The 16185-nt window shown below is 46.6% G+C and overlaps 1 protein-coding gene across 2 annotated transcripts in view; it reads left to right on the top strand.

The window, feature by feature from the left end:
- The window catches only part of RASA1 (RAS p21 protein activator 1), a 102578-nt gene extending 90335 nt beyond the window's left edge, over positions 1-12243 (top strand). For both annotated transcript variants that reach the window (XM_088457948.1, XM_088457949.1), the window contains 3 exons: positions 9289-9366; positions 9834-9968; positions 10646-12243. In XM_088457948.1, the coding sequence (XP_088314074.1) occupies positions 9289-9366; positions 9834-9968; positions 10646-10729 (297 nt within the window). In that variant the 3' untranslated portion in view covers positions 10730-12243. The remainder of the gene's footprint in view (positions 1-9288; positions 9367-9833; positions 9969-10645) is intronic.
- The last annotated feature ends 3942 nt before the right edge of the window (positions 12244-16185 follow it).

Here is a 16185-nt window from a genome sequence, read left to right as displayed (position 1 = left end):
TTTGGATGCACCAGAAAACTGTGCTGATTAATTTGGTAGGCAACACTTGTATATCTGAATGCGACTGAGTCTCTGAATCTGTATACAAAGTGCTACAATGTAGCAGCCACTGATTTTTTTTCATTCAAAGTTCCATTGTGGTTCATATACAGACTTTGTTGCACACAGATATACAAGTGTTACATATCAAATTAATCAACAGTCTGCTGGTGCTTCATAGCCGCATCACATTGTGACTTAGACGCATTTTCGCTAAAAAGAAAAACAAACTCCTGACACTAGCAGAGAAGCACAGGACCTGCGGCTTACTCACGCCAGGCAGTTTGCACTGCGTGGTGTATTGAGGCTAGATGTATGAGGACACATCTGTAGGTCTGAGCCGAATGTAATAATAGCCTGCTCATCATAATAGAGGTGATGCTAATTTACCAATCTTTTTTTTGGAGGGAATGTTTAGATCAGCTTTTCCCAATTCCAGTCCTCCGGGAACTCTAACAGTGCATATTCTCCAGATCTCAAAATGACAAGTGAAGTAATTGGCTCACCTGTGGATTTTTAACTTGTGTAATGCTTGTGCGTACATTGTCAGATAAGATGTCTGATATTGTGGCCGTACACTGTGAGATATGTCACAGTGCATGGCCATATGATATCTGGCTTCCTCCCCTGGGGAGGAAACATTTTCCCTTCATCCCCTTTGAAGGAACAAGGGAAATGTTGGGCGGTCGGCCACGGTAACACATAAACTGCCTGGTGCTGTCGACCAACTATCGGATGAGTTGGTCATGTTGGAAGATTTTTCATGCCCGATCATCGCTGAGCAGCTGCCGCCATACGCTATGCAATTATCGTCACAATCTGCAGATAATCTGTGGATCAGGCCGATAATTGCATAATGTATGCCCGATTTAACTCTGTAAAGAATACACCTGTGCTCCAGCATGGATTATGGAAAACATACACTGTTAGTGAGTTCCGAGGATTGGAGCTGGGAACCACTGGTTTAGATCATCAATTACAAATTGCCTTCTTGTACTATGGTGGCCACTCAATATATAGTTTTGATAACTATATGGGCTACAGTCTGAACACACCACTGCCTGACCTCCATTGTGGTAGACTAAACATTTGCTGTTTCTTAGGCACAGAAGCCATTGAGGGGGATCTATTAAAATGCATGTGTTTAAATATGTGCTACTGATCTTAAATTTTATTTCCAGCTGCTTTCTAAGTATCTAACATTTCAGTAGTGAAAGAATGACTAGATGGTCTTTATTTGCCACCGTGTTGATGGTTCACAGATTGTTGGGGGTTCTGCTTACCTTCAGTAACCTTCTGTTACTGACAACTCTTACTGGTGCCGCTTGGCCAAACAGGACACTCTCCAATTGGTGCCCCCAGTTGTAAAATGGTCACTGCTACTATACCCCCACATGGAATCGCTTGCTTCTGAATGGGGTGTGGTACTGTAACACAACTTTGTTGGGTAATCTGGCTGGATTGGGTAATTTAGAATACTGAGCTCGCCACAGGATGGCGGTGGGATGGATTAGAGAATTTGCATTTACCTGGACGTAACCGAAATACAGCAGGTATAGTCATCTAGCAGGAATAGAGCAAGACCTCTAGTGATGGTTATTTGCTCAGAAATAACTCTTAAAATACAAGATAGTACATTTTACACTTTTATGTAGGTACTTGCTATGTATATTTTGTTTTATGTACATGACTGGGGATATTCCAGTATTCTCTCCTTTTACATAGTCCTAATAGCTCTGTTAGGCATATTTCTACTTCAGGGTCCATAGGGGGTCCACAGGGTTGACCTTGGGGTTATAGCTGGAACAGGATCCATGGGCACCACACAGTTAAGCTTTTAGCTCCCAGGATGCACTTGGGTCCTCCTCTATACCCCGCCCCCGAGCCACAGGCACCTCAGTGTAAGCTGGTGCCCGGCCGGAGTCGGTCACCGCGCAGGGGGGCTGCAGGAGCAGCCCCCAGAAGCTTTTATTTTAAGTTAGATTTTATTTATTTTAATCTCTTTTTACTACAGACGGCAGCGAAGGGCTGTCTATACAGACGCCCACGCTGCCGCTCTGATCCCCGACTGGCGCCGCGACGCCAGTACTGATCTGGGGATCGCGGCGGGAGGGCAGAGTCCGTACTAGCCGGACTCTGTCTACCTCCCAGGACTGCTGCCGGAGTCGCCGGGGATGCAGGTAAGCCGCGCGTCGCTGGCTAGCGGCGGCGCGCGGAATGACTTAAATGCAGTCCTTTAGCCTCCGGTCCTGGGGACAGACCGGAGGCTGCTGGCAGTGGCGGCGGGCCCCCCCATAACCCGTGGGACCACTAGACCACCAGGGATAAAGGGGCAAGCGGGAAGCCAGCATCCCTGGGGTTATGGCCAGCCAGGGGAGGAAGCCTTCCCTGTCAGCGGCTCCTCCCCTCAGCTCAGCGCGCCTTTCAGCACGCAGTCTGGCGTCGCTGAGCTGCAGACTCTTCGGCCACTCCTCCTCTGAGGTCTCCAGCGGCCATTTTCTCACAGTGGCAGCGCAGATCTCTCAGGGAGCATGCGGACCGGTCCCCCTGTGTACCTCTCCCCTGATTAAGGACAGCGTACACAGCACTATAGCCCTCCCAGACACTGAATCTGGGCAGGTTGATTGTAGTGTAAAGGTGCAGTGAGTATTACTTCTGCATGGTATGTGACTTTTGCTAGTGCTGCCTGTCTGTGCTTATTTTCCGCTTACTGTCAGCTTATACCTATCCCTTTACTTCTCCTACAAGTCCTACAGGTGTGTGGGGGAAGGGCGTTTCTACTGACCTCACTTATATAGATCACGTATTTGTGAGGTCCGTCACATACAGTTGTGTGCCACTCAGTGCCATATTGTGGGCTGTTGTTCAGCACACCGGTGAGTGCGTTTTACTTCTCCCCTGGTGCCAGATATATAATATATTCTGTCATGTCAGACGAGGAGGTTGAGCGCTCAGTGGCTCCGATGTTGGCCTCCTGCGGACGCTGTTCTGCAGGAGTGGATAGGGAGGATTTGTCACAGGAGGGTCTGTGTAGTCGGTGCCAGGTGGCTCCTGGCCCATCCAGACCTTCTCTGACGCAGGAACCACCGTGGGCGATGTTTTCTCAAGTGCTGGTGTCTATTGCGGACCGTCTATCGGTCCCGACTGCTCTCCCTACTAGGGCGTTACCCCAGCCGACCATCCCCCATTCCCCGGGTGTCCCGCAGTTATTGCGGAGTCCTCCTGGGTCTCAGTCGGTGGGTCCCTATGCGGGGTTGCCTATGTATATACAGGCTTCCCCTGTGCCGCAGCAGCCTGTGGTACCTTTTCAGGCCCCTATGGTGACTCCTCCACCCTGGGTGGATGTGCTCTCCAACTCAGTACAAAATTTGGCGGCCGCTTCCTCGGTTTTTCAGTCAATGTTGCAGACTGACATGCCTTCTAGGGTTTCAAAACGCTCACTCATGGCACGGGCTGCTCAGGTATCGGACTCAGAGGGTTCCTCAGATGATGGGGAAGTCCCTGATGACACTGACTCGGACGCCTCGGTCCAGGAAATGGATACCAAGTCGTCCATTAATGTGCTAGCACTGGTTAGGGCGGTGCGAGCTATTCTTCTTATAGAGGATGAGGCACCGGTTCCTAAGTCGAAGTTTCCTAGTTTAAAAAATACTAGGGTGGCTTCTGCGGTGTTTCCCCTGTCGGATCAGTTGACGGATCATATGGCGGTAGCTTGGCAGGCGCCCAGTAAAAGATTCCTTCCTCAGAAGCGGTTGGCTTCTAATTATCCCTTCCCTGAGGCACATTGTAAAAAATGGGAAACTCCACCGGCGGTGGATTCCCATGTCACCCGTTTAACTCGGGGCGCTACTTTACCATTACCGTCGATATCCTCGCTGAAGGATCCCACGGACAGGAAAGTTGAGACTTGTTTAAAGTCTATTTACTCCCTCTCCGGGGCGGTGGCCCGACCGTCCATGGCCATCTCCTGGGTGGCCAAGGCCATTGAGGGGTGGGCCAATGCATTGGAAGATACCTTCTCGGATGACGCTCCGGATGTCCAGCGGGCGTTGTTGGGACAGATGAGGGACGCTGCTTCTTACATTGGAGAAGCTTCTTTAGATGCTAGTCTGCTGACTTCGCGGGTATCTGCTGCAGCGGTGTCTGCCCGCCGATCCTTATGGTTGCGGTCCTGGAGAGCGGACTCTGATTCAAAGAAGGGCCTGGAGGCCTTACCTTTCAATGGGGAATTACTATTTGGTCCGGACTTGGACAAAATTGTGGATACCCTGGCTAAATCCAAGTCAGCCTTCCTCCCTTCGGCGGCACTGCCTGCTAAGGTTCGGAGTTCGGCTTTTCGTTCCTTTCGGGTTCAGGGGAAGGCGAAAGGTCAGTCCTTCCCGAGACAATCTGCGAGTAAGACTGCCTCTAAGCCCAAGAAGCAAGCCTGGAGTGCACGGCGCCCTTCTTCCAAGCAGGAAGATAAACCTGCGGCCTGATGGGACGGGCCTCCCTCTGGGGGACCTCAGAGTGGGAGGCCGACTTCTTCTATTTGCCCAGTGCTGGCACAATACCACCACGGATGCCTGGGTTCGAGAAGTGGTCTCCCAGGGGTACGCCCTGTCTTTTCGGTACAGACCACCCCACCAGTTTTTCTGCACGAGTCCTTCTCAGGACAAGACCAAGGCGTTACGGATTCAGGAGGCTATAGAGTCCTTGCTGAAAGCAGGGGTCATTGTTCCCGTTCCTCAATCACAACGAGGGACGGGGTATTATTTGTCTCTGTTTCTGGTGCAGAAACCCAATGGTTCTCATCGCCTTATCCTCAACTTGAAGTCTCTGAACAAATTCCTCAGGGTTCCCAAGTTCAGGATGGAGACATTACGTCCCATCATTCTGGCGATGGAACCGGGGGATTACATGGTGTCCCTGGATATCCAGGACGCCTACCTCCATGTTCCGATAGCACCTTCGCACCAGCGGTATCTGAGGTTCGCTATCCTTCAACACCACTATCAGTTCCGGGCGCTACCCTTTGGTCTCTCCACGGCGCCGAGGGTGTTCACGAAGATTATGGCGGTCATGGCTGCACATCTTCGGAACCAGAATGTACGGCTGCTGCCGTATCTGGACGACCTCCTGTTGCTGGCGAGCTCCCCAGAGGTACTGCTTCAAAATCTCCACCTGATGATCGCTTGCCTGCAAGCACACGGGTGGTTGATAAATTGGAAAAAGTCCTCCCTGATTCCATCACAGCGGATGGTTCATTTGGGAGCCCTGCTGGATTCGCGTCAGCAAAGGATCTTCCTGACTCCGGAGAAGGTCGCCTCCCTACAGCTGCGGATACGCAGTTGCCTGGGCAGTTGCCGCCTGTCGGTCCATTCGGCAATGAGAGTTCTGGGGTCCATGGTGTCGACATTCGACATGGTGGAATTTGCCCAGCTCCATTCCCGGCCCCTGCAGGGGCTGATTCTATTGGAATGGAACGGGTTACCTCACCGGATCCGCTCTCAGGTGCTGGTGTTGTCTCCGGACGTTCGGCAATCTTTGGCTTGGTGGCTTCAGACAGCTCATCTGGTCGAGGGGCGCCCCTTTTGGATCCCGGACTGGGTCCTGCTCACGACGGATGCCAGTCTCCGGGGTTGGGGGGCAGTGACCGGCTCATTGTCTCTCCAGGGTCGTTGGTCTGCGGAAGAAACTCTTCTTCCCATCAACATCCTGGAACTGAGGGCTGTATACAGGGCCCTGCAGTCGTCCGGCCCCGCTCTTCACGGAAGGGCGGTACAGGTGCAGTCCGACAACGCCACCACGGTGGCGTATATCAACCACCAAGGAGGAACTCGCAGTCGGGCAGCGATGTCGGAGGTGTCTCGCATCCTGACTTGGGCGGAGGGTCACATTCCAGCGATCTCGGCGGTCTTCATCCCTGGAGTCCTCAATTGGGAAGCGGACTTCCTCAGCCGTCACGACGTGCATCCCGGGGAATGGTCGCTTCACCCAGAGGTGTTTCAGCTACTCGTGGACAGGTGGGGACTGCCGGAGCTGGACTTGATGGCCTCCCGTCACAATCACAAGTTGCCCGTTTACGGGTCAAGGACAAGAGACGCAGGCGCAAGTCTGGTGGACGCGCTGTCGGTGCAATGGACGTTTCACCTGGCGTATCTGTTTCCTCCGATATCGCTACTTCCTCGGGTTCTGCGGAAATTCAAGCAGGACGGCGGCACGCTAGTGCTGGTAGCTCCGGCGTGGCCCAGACGTCCTTGGTACTCCGATCTCAGGAGCCTCTCCATCGACGCTCCGTACCTTCTTCCTCAGCGTCGGGACCTGTTGTGTCTCAAGGGCCCTGTCTTTACCCGGATCTGGGTCGGCTGTCTTTGACGGCGTGGCTCTTGAGACAGCCGTCTTGAGGTCTCGGGGCTTCTCCAGTTCGGTTATTGGTACCATGCTCAGGGCACGCAAGCCTGCTTCCGCACGGATTTATCACAGGGTGTGGCACACTTACTTTCAGTGGTGTGAGTCCAGAAATTATGATCCTCAGGTGTTCCGAGTTTCTAGGGTCTTGGAATTTCTTCAATCAGGATTGGACCTCGGCTTACGCCTTGCATCTCTGAAGGTTCAGGTTTCCGCCTTGTCTGTGTGGTTTCAACGGCGGATTGCAATGCTGCCGGATGTTCACACCTTTTTCCAAGGTGTTCTCAGGATCCAGCCTCCCTTTGTGCCTCCTGTGGCTCCTTGGGACTTGGCGGTGGTTCTACGGGTCCTGCAGGGTCCTCCGTTTGAGCCTCTTGAGTCGGTGGAGCTCAAGTGGCTGACATTTAAGACCGTTTTTCTCCTGGCAATTGCTTCGGCCAGGAGGGTGTCTGAATTGGGGGCGCTTTCCTGTCGCCCTCCTTTCCTGATTTTTCACCAGGACAGAGCGGTGCTCCGCACTCGTCCTGAGTTTTTGCCCAAAGTGGTCTCGAAGTTCCACATTAATCAGGAACTTGTTGTGCCAGCTTTTCAGTCCCCTGATGTTTCAGCTGGTGAGACTTCCTTAGATGTGGTCCGGGCGCTTAGAATTTATGTGGACCGGACGGCTTCGGTTAGGAAGTCTGATTCCTTGTTTATCCTCTTTGGTTTTCACAAGAGGGGTTGGCCTGCCAACAAACAAACGTTAGCCCGTTGGCTTCGTTCCGTTATTTGTGAGGCTTATGCACAGGAGGGTTTACCTGTGCCAGCCTCTGTTAAGGCTCATTCCACTCGTTCTGTGGGTCCCTCTTGGGCTGCTAGACGTGGCGCTTCTGCTGTTCAGCTGTGTAAGGCGGCCACTTGGTCTTCTATTCAAACGTTTTTGAGGTTCTATGCGTTTGACACCTTCGCCTCTCAGGATGCATCCTTTGGGCGCCGGGTGCTCCTTTCAGCACAGGAGCGTCCTGTGTTGAACTGCTTTGGGACATCCCCAAGGTCAACCCTGTGGACCCCCTATGGACCCTGAAGTAGAAAACAAGAGATATGGTAAGAACTTACCTTTGTTATCTCTGTTTCTACGAAGTCCATAGGGTCCACAGGGCGCCCACCCTGACGCACCTGGCTTCAAATGGGCTGTGTGGCTGGTCACCGGTTTTCCGTCTCACATTGCTGTGTGTATGGTTTCTTGTGTGTTCCAGTCTTCCTTCTCTCTGTTCCATATTCTCCTCCGGCCTAGGCTGCTTACCAACTGAGGTGCCTGTGGCTCGGGGGCGGGGTATAGAGGAGGACCCAAGTGCATCCTGGGAGCTAAAAGCTTAACTGTGTGGTGCCCATGGATCCTGTTCCAGCTATAACCCCAAGGTCAACCCTGTGGACCCTATGGACTTCGTAGAAACAGAGATAACAAAGGTAAGTTCTTACCATATCTCTTGTTTTTACATTGCATTCAGTGTCAGGGGTATGTTCCCCTTCAATCCCATCTAGTGCCACATATAGTGGGATTCGGTCCCCTCTTCACTTTAGCTCCGCTAAGTAAAGGCTGGAAGATGTAATCTTTAAATCTCCTGCTTAAACTAACTTCCAGGATCGCTGAGGAAGTGATGTACAAAGGCCTGGGCCTGGCAAAAAAGAGGTGCAGTCACACACCCAAAATAGTGTGGCCGCACTCCCTACTGCGGTGTGCTGCCACACAGCCTTTACAGAGGGGATCCAATATACACAATATGGCATGGCCACTCCTCCCCACACAGTTTCTCATACACACTTCGGCTCAAAAATGGTCATAGTGGCCCTGAATATGGAATCTAGTGTCAATTCCAAGATGATACCTACAGTAGTTTCAGCAGTCATCCTACTGTTCCTGAAGTTCTGAGGGCCCCAGCTTAGCACTTTGCATCCTGGACTCCCAGAAGGCAAAGACATCTGAATTAAATTGAATCCAGTAGGAGCTATTAGCAGCATATCTGGTGCTACTGCTCTTTATAGTCTTCCACTGTAATACAGGGAACCATCCAGCATCGCCGCTCGCTTTGGACCACACTCCAGTACTGCTTAACATGCACTAGATTCACCCCGACCCTCACTAGACAGTATGGGTAAGTACTTTTCATTCATGTAACATTGCCACTTTTGAACATATTATTGAGTATTTAAAACCTTTTACTAGCACCTGATGCAACAATCTGTAGATTAATACACTATATTAATTAGTAATCTTAATTCACTTCATATTTTGGAGAGAGAAGGGGGGACACACCACAACAGAGAGATATATTTTTTTATCCTTTTGGTTGTATGCATTACATTAGATTAGCTGACACTTTATCTGCCCCTATGAAGGCTGGTTTATGTCATCTGTGGAATCCAACAGTCTGTTCTGCAGCTTTAAGTACTACTCTTACAATGTATAATTCATTTCCATTTTCAAGGGCTTGTAATAGTTTATGGAGCTTGTAATGTTTATTCATTTTGTCTGTATAGTGTTGGTGTAACTTCTTTCCGAAGTGCAACATGTATGTGCAGTGATTGGTTGGATAATTTGCTTCTGCCGCACATTTACACTCTTGTCATTTCTTGCATCTCTTACAGTAAACTTGTCTTGTTGTTGTGTTTGGTCAGTTATTGACAGAAGAAGGAATTTGCATATGTCTGTAGTTTTGGCGATACGTTTGTTATATCAGTAATCTGTACATGTAACTAAGCAACAATGTTATGAGATTAGCGTCATTCCTTTGTTTCATTTTTCATACAGCAAAATAAGAGTGGACATTATAGACTGGAGTGAATTATAATAGGCTTGTGTTTTGTTTTATTTCCCCCCAGGAGCCCTACATGGAAGGTGTAAATCCATTCATTAAAAATAACAAGCATCGCATGATTATGTTCTTGGATGAACTTGGGGTGAGTTCGCTACCTTACCAAATTCCTGTATCTTGTGACATTGCTTCCTGGCCATAAGTTGCATACTCATCCACAGAGAGTCACCATAGATACTGTACATGGAGACTTGTGCTTGCTGGTCACTTCAAACCTATATGCATTCATATGGCACAAATGACGGTCAGTGGGAACTTGCATATAATGAAGATACTATAAACACAAGTGGCATAGAGAACGGATGATAGTTATGATTAAAAAACGTATATGCTGCATATGGGTTCTGCCATTAATGATAACTTTTGCAAATTCAATTTCAAATCCAAATGTGCTCTGTTTATTGCTGGATGAACACAGCAGAGCACATACCGGCAGTAAACACCTAGTTTTATATGTCCCTTTAATGTTAATTTCAACTGATCAGAAGTCAGTCGGAGGAAAGTCATCAGATGCTGACTTGAACCTTAATGTTGTCAACGTGTATTTTTCAGAACGTACCTGAACTGCCAGATACTACTGAGCACTCTAGGACTGACCTGTCCCGCAATTTGGCAGCTTTACACGAAATGTGTGTGGCACACTCTGATGAACTCCGGACCATTAGTAATGAACGAGGTGCACAACAGGTACTCACTATATTTATTTGTGTATTAATGTCATTTTGTATCAGCGGGCAAACAATCTGTACAATGGTTAGACTTCTTTGTCATCACTATAACAACAAAGGCTGTAACTATTATAAAGTAAATGCTACTGCTGCAGGCTGGCACACGTGACATACTGCAACCCATTTTACTAGCTTTACTTCTCTCCTATGTGAGCTGTTACTGTACAGTTGGCTATGTGATGTCACATGACTGTTTTATTTAAAAACAAATTTTTAAAGAGCGAGTAAAGCATGGAACACCATGGCGTCGTATAGATAATTACAGTACGTACGTGTTAACATGCTGCTATATTTAAGTGCTTAGAAATTGTATAAAATGACTAAACTGTACTTTGATATAAGGCAGTGATGGTTTTAGTTTAAATCTTGCAAGAGTAGGATTGAAATTCTAGACATGTTGATTTGTCCTATGGAGGCCATCAGTCTATCACGTGGGGAAATGAGGAAGCCGCATTGGTGCTATGATTGGGGAACTATGTTTGGGTCTGATGAGGGACTTTTTGTGCTTTCAAAGACTAAAGAGAATTGCATATGATTTAATGTGTATTAATAGATTAGATAAACATTTGTTGGCTTATGTAGTGATTTCAGTACAATTTCATTATATCTATCCTTTTCTTTTTTTTTAATTAACAGCATGTGCTCAAAAAACTTCTGGCGATTACAGAACTACTTCAACAGAAACAAAATCAATATTCTGTAACGAACAATACGAGGTAGCAGCAACTTCCCTGTAGTTTGCATGCGTACACCTGGAAAATACTTCACTATATTACTTCCTTTTGCTCTTTCCAAAAAATAGCACATAATAGCCACATGCGTGTGACTATGCAGCACAGACGTTCTACTGACAGACATTTGCGTCAGCAGTTTGGGGCTTTTTGTCTCCCTAGCCAATTGGTGCAGATAAATTTAACGTTTCACATTTTGAACTGACTTCTACTAAAGTCTGAGCCTTTGTCTACTGAACTCGAGAAGACTCCAATTAAAACGCATTATGCCAAATCTACAATCCAAAAACCTGGTGGCTGACTGCAAGCACGTTCATTTATAACTGGATTACAAGCTATTTTTTATACTGGTATTTCTAACTGGTTTCTGTTATTGCTTGCGATTTGTTAAAACACAAACTGATAAGTAGTTTTGATTTCAAAAACTGACAAGGAACAAGTGCTATTATTTTTTATTTGTGTCCTGTCTTTGTGGGATCATGTTAAGTTTATAAGATGTTTTATGTGCCACTGATTTATAGTAGATATTTTTTTCCATCGAAAACCATGTATAATGAAAAGCTTTTGTAAAATGTTTACACCCGTAAATAATTGATTTAATTAAATTTATTGATTGTTGTATCTGATGTGCATGCATTAAACAATTTTGTAAAGTATTTTCTGATTCCCTATATTATTGCATTTGTTTTCTCTTACACATAATTGTCTCTCCATGAGTTACCAACTTTTAATTGAGTAGCATATATCCCAACATGGTATCAGTACTTTGGAGAACTATTACTTTATATTTTGCAGTAACTTTCTACAATTTGGCTAATTGAGTGAAAGTAACTATGTAGGAATAATAAAGTAGTGTAGACCAGCTGCTGTATATGTATACATGCAGAAGACGGACAGAAAATGCCAGGATGAAAGATGAAGGGGCATATATATTACAAATCATTTCCGGGTGCGTCCACTTCCACACCGGAAGAGCCGGGTCACTGCATACCCGGCTCCGGAGTGAACGGCACCAAGTCGGGAATTTACAGGGGCAGCGCCGGCTAATTTCTGGGTCTGATCCAGTTTGGAACCCTGTTCCAACCTCCAGGTCAGAACCGGAATTTAGGTATAAAAGCAGTATTACATTCCGGCCACATTAGAGGAGTCTTTCGCATCTTTAAAAGACTCCTGAAAATGCCTCCATAGGCCTAAAGCATTTTGCGCCATCAGAGGATGGCGTAAGCCAACAGGACCAAACTTTGGTACATACTGTAGGGGGGTCAGACCGTAGTCCCCATCAATAATACTGGGGACTGCGATCTTCAGCGGTAGTTAGTCTTTTGCAGTAGAGGTCTGGGAAAATTCCTGAATTAGGCTGTTGCATAAAATTATGCAGAATCTGTAGTTGCTGCATAATTTTATTAAAAAAAGAAAAACAAGCCAGCAAAGGTAGGTTTCTATATACTGTTGAATATATTGCAATTGTCTTGTTGAACACAGATTTACAGTGCATCCGGAAGTATTCACAACGCTTCACTTTTTCCACATTTTGTTATGTTACAGCCTTATTCCAAAATGTAATAAATGCATTTTTGTCCTCAAAATTCTACACACAATACCCCATGACGACAACGTGTAAAAAATTTTTTTTGAGATTTTTGCAAATGTAATAATAATAATAAAAAAAAAAATAAATCACATGTACATAAGTATTCACAGCCTTTGCTCAATACTTTGTTGATGCACCTTTGGTAGCAATTACAGCCTCAAGTCTTCTTGAATATGATGCCACAAGCTTGGCTCACTTATCTTTGGGCAGTTTCGCCCATTCCTCTTTGCAGCACCTCTCAAGCTCCATCAGGTTGGACGGTGTACAGCCATTTTCAGATCTCTACAGAGATGTTCAATCGGATTCAGGTCTGGGCTCTGGCTGGGCCACTCAAGGACATTCAGAGAGTTGTCCTGAAGCCACTCCTTGATATCTTGGCTGTGTGCTTAGGGTCGTTGTCCTGCTGAAAGATGAACCGTCGCCCCAGTCTGAGGTCAAGAGTGCTCTGGAGCAGGTTTTCATCCAGGATGTCTCTGTACATTGCTGCATTCATCTTTCCCTCTATCCTGACTAGTCTCCCAGTTCCTGCCGCTGAAAAACATCCCCACAGCATGATGCTGCCACCACCATGCTTCACTGTAGGGATGGTATTGGCCTGGTGATGAGCAGTGCCTGATTTCCTCCAAACATAACGCTTGGCATTGCTGCCAGAGAGTTCAATCTTTGTCTCATCAGAACAGAGAATTTTGTTTCTCGTGGTCTGAGAGTCCTTCAGGTGCATTTTGGCAAACTCCAGGCAGGCTGTCATGTGCTTTTTACTAAGGAGTGGCTTCTGTCTGGCCACTCTACCATACAAGCCTGATTGGAGGATTGCTGCAGAGCTGGTTGTCCTTCTGGAAGGTTCTCTCTCCACAGGGGAACGCTGTAGCTCTGACAGAGTGACCATCGGGTTCTTGGACACCTCCCTGACCGCTCAGTTTAGACGGCCGGCCAACTCTAGGAAGAGTCCTGGTGGTTCCGAACTTCTTCCATTTACGGATGATGGAGGCCACTGTGCTCATTGGGACCATCAAAGCAACAGATATTTTTCTGTACCCTTCCCCAGATTTGTGCCTCAAGACAATCCTGTCTAGGAAGTCTACAGACAATTCCTTGGACTTCATGCTTGGTTTGTGCTCTGACATGCACTGTCAAGTGTGGGACCTTATATAGACTGGGGTGTGTCTTTCAAATTAATGTCCAAACAACTGAATTTACCACAGGTAGACTCCAATTAAGCTGCAGGAACATCTCAAGAATGATCAGTGGAAACAGGGATGCACCTGAGCTCAATTTTGAGCTTCATGGCAAAGGCTGTGAATACTTATGTACATGTGATTTCTTAGGTTTGTTTTTTTTAATTAAATTTGCTAAATTCTCAAAAAAAATGTTTTAGACGTTATCATTATGGGGTATTATGTGTAGAATTTTGAGGACAAATATGAATTTATTCCATTTTGGAATAAAGCTGTAACATAACATAAAATGTGGAAAAAGTGAAGCGCTGTGAATACTTTCCAGATGCACTGTAGAAGAGATTTTTACGGATAGGACTTTGACAAATGATTGGATAGTAAATGGAAGATTTATTTTATTTAAATATCACCCAATTAGCGTAACTGTAGAATGTTCGCCCAAGAACAGGTTGAGTCTCCCATATCCAGATATTCCGAAATACAGATTTTTTTTTTTTAGCATGACTGAGATAATGAAACCATTGCTTTATGATGATTCATTGTACACAAACTTTGTTTAAGGCACACGATTATGAAAATATTGTATAAAATTACCTTCAGGCTTTGTGTATAAGGTGTATGTGAAACAAATAAATTTCATGTATGTACACACTTTGTTTGAGCCACAAAATTATTGAAAATATTGTATAAAATGACCTGCAGGCTGTGTGTATGAGGTGTATATAACACACAAATACATTCTGTGTTTAGATTTGGGGCCCATTCTCAAGATATTTCATTATAATATGCAAATATTCCAAATTACGGAATATTCCGATATCCAAAATACCCCTGGTCCCAAGCATTTTGGATACGGGTGACTCAACCTGTATAGTGATAACATTCAGGGCAGCCAGATTCCAAGCTGCACAGAGCATGTTATAATCTGTATCTGCTACGGTTATCATTCATGTACAGACCAGCCGATATAGGGCAGTTGTTAAACAGAAAATATTGCTCCTGTAACTGTGCTTTGGGGATAAATTAGAAAATGTCAATAACACTTCTGTTTTTAACAGAACAAACTTAACTAAATTATATATATATATATATATATATATATATATATATTCAGTGTAAATCTGTTTGAAAATTTCAGGTGTTCACATGGAGCAAATATTTAAAAGGCTATGTATTGCAGACCTAAATACAATGATAAATGGATTTATATTTAACTAGATGTCCTTCGTGCACTGTAGCTCTCTTTTAAATTGGGGGCAGTAATAATATGCTGTTCAGTGACTTGACTTTCCACTGCACCATATTTTATGGTTCATACTTGTAAATGACAAGACTGCTCCTGCTTCCCACCCAACCCCCTTAATGTACAACAGAACCATTTGACAAAGGACAAAGATGGTGGTAGAGCCAACAGCCAGAGTGGATAGTAGCATAGAAACCTTTCTGTGAGGATGGCTTATGAAATTGTCTCAAAGCAACTTTAATTCCACATACCCCTTCTGCAATTAAGGGTCTAAAGCACTCCTGAAACCCCAAACAGAATATGGTAAAGTGCTGCCAAATGAACACACTGCCTTTCAAACCAACAGTGATTGCACTCCAGCATCACCTCTGGTGGAACTGAGGGCCTGATTCAGAGCCGGACGCTGAGACAAGAACGCTCGCTCTGAATCAGGGCCATCCCACCTATTATTGGAGCGGCCTCCTGGCCGCTCGCATAGCTGTGGGTGGCCACCCACAGCTTATGCGAGCGGCCAAAAAGATGGTCGCGATGGTCCAGACTATTGCGACGAGACCCTGCGGTAGGGTCTCGCTGCCGCAAGCCCAGGCGTGCTTTTGGCTCTATCAGCCAAAAGCACCCCCACTGACATCACTAGTGATGTCAGTGGGGCCGGACCCAGATGGTAGGCGTTTCCATGGGAACGCCTCCGTCTGGGCAGGCACGCCCACCAAAGGGGGCGTGCTGTCACTCACCATCGACAGCACGCCCCCTTTGGTGCGAGACCCATAGCGACGGCTTGGCCGTTGCTATTCGGGTCTCGCGCATGCGCACGACGGAGCTCCCTTCGTCGTGCGCATGCGCACTAGGGCAAAATCGACCCACTTGCCAGCGCTCGTGAGCGGGTCTGAATCAGGCCCTGAAGCCAGATCTTAGATGGCTGCCCTAGGAGTTTCCATCTGTCATTCATGACCACTTTAAAGGTACAATAGCTTGCATTCAGAGGCTCTAGTTTAAGGAACAGGGATGATTGAGGTGCTAGAGACAGGCTTTGCAGAAATCAAGTAACTACACTCGAGGACAGCACTTATCAAACAGTATCCCGATACCTTAGTGTGTCACGAGTTTGTCCCTAGTGTGTCATGCAGTGGGGTGACTAAAGAAAAGGCCGGGTCCTGCAAGATGCGCTCCGACCAATCAGCAGAGCAAGGGGATGAGTGTTCGCTGTCAAAACCGGATAATTGGCGAAGACAGAATCTGTTTGCAATTGGAATCTGCGCAATGCTGTCTTGTAAAGGGCCAAGACTCCATCTTAGAAATAAAATCTCACAGCACTATTTTGTAAACAAAAGATACATAGTTAGCCTTCCTCAAACACAGGCAGACTAGACAGGGAGGCTCCAACAGCACAGCTGGAAGCCTCCTTCCTGTATGAGAATTAAATTCACTGTATAAACACA

This window comes from Taudactylus pleione, unplaced genomic scaffold (assembly GCF_031769625.1).
Source record: "Taudactylus pleione unplaced genomic scaffold, aTauple2 ptg000792l, whole genome shotgun sequence".
NCBI classification, from domain to species: Eukaryota; Metazoa; Chordata; class Amphibia; order Anura; family Myobatrachidae; genus Taudactylus; species Taudactylus pleione.
The sequence above is the reverse complement of the archived record's forward strand: the minus strand, read 5'-3'. Positions and strand labels throughout refer to the sequence as shown.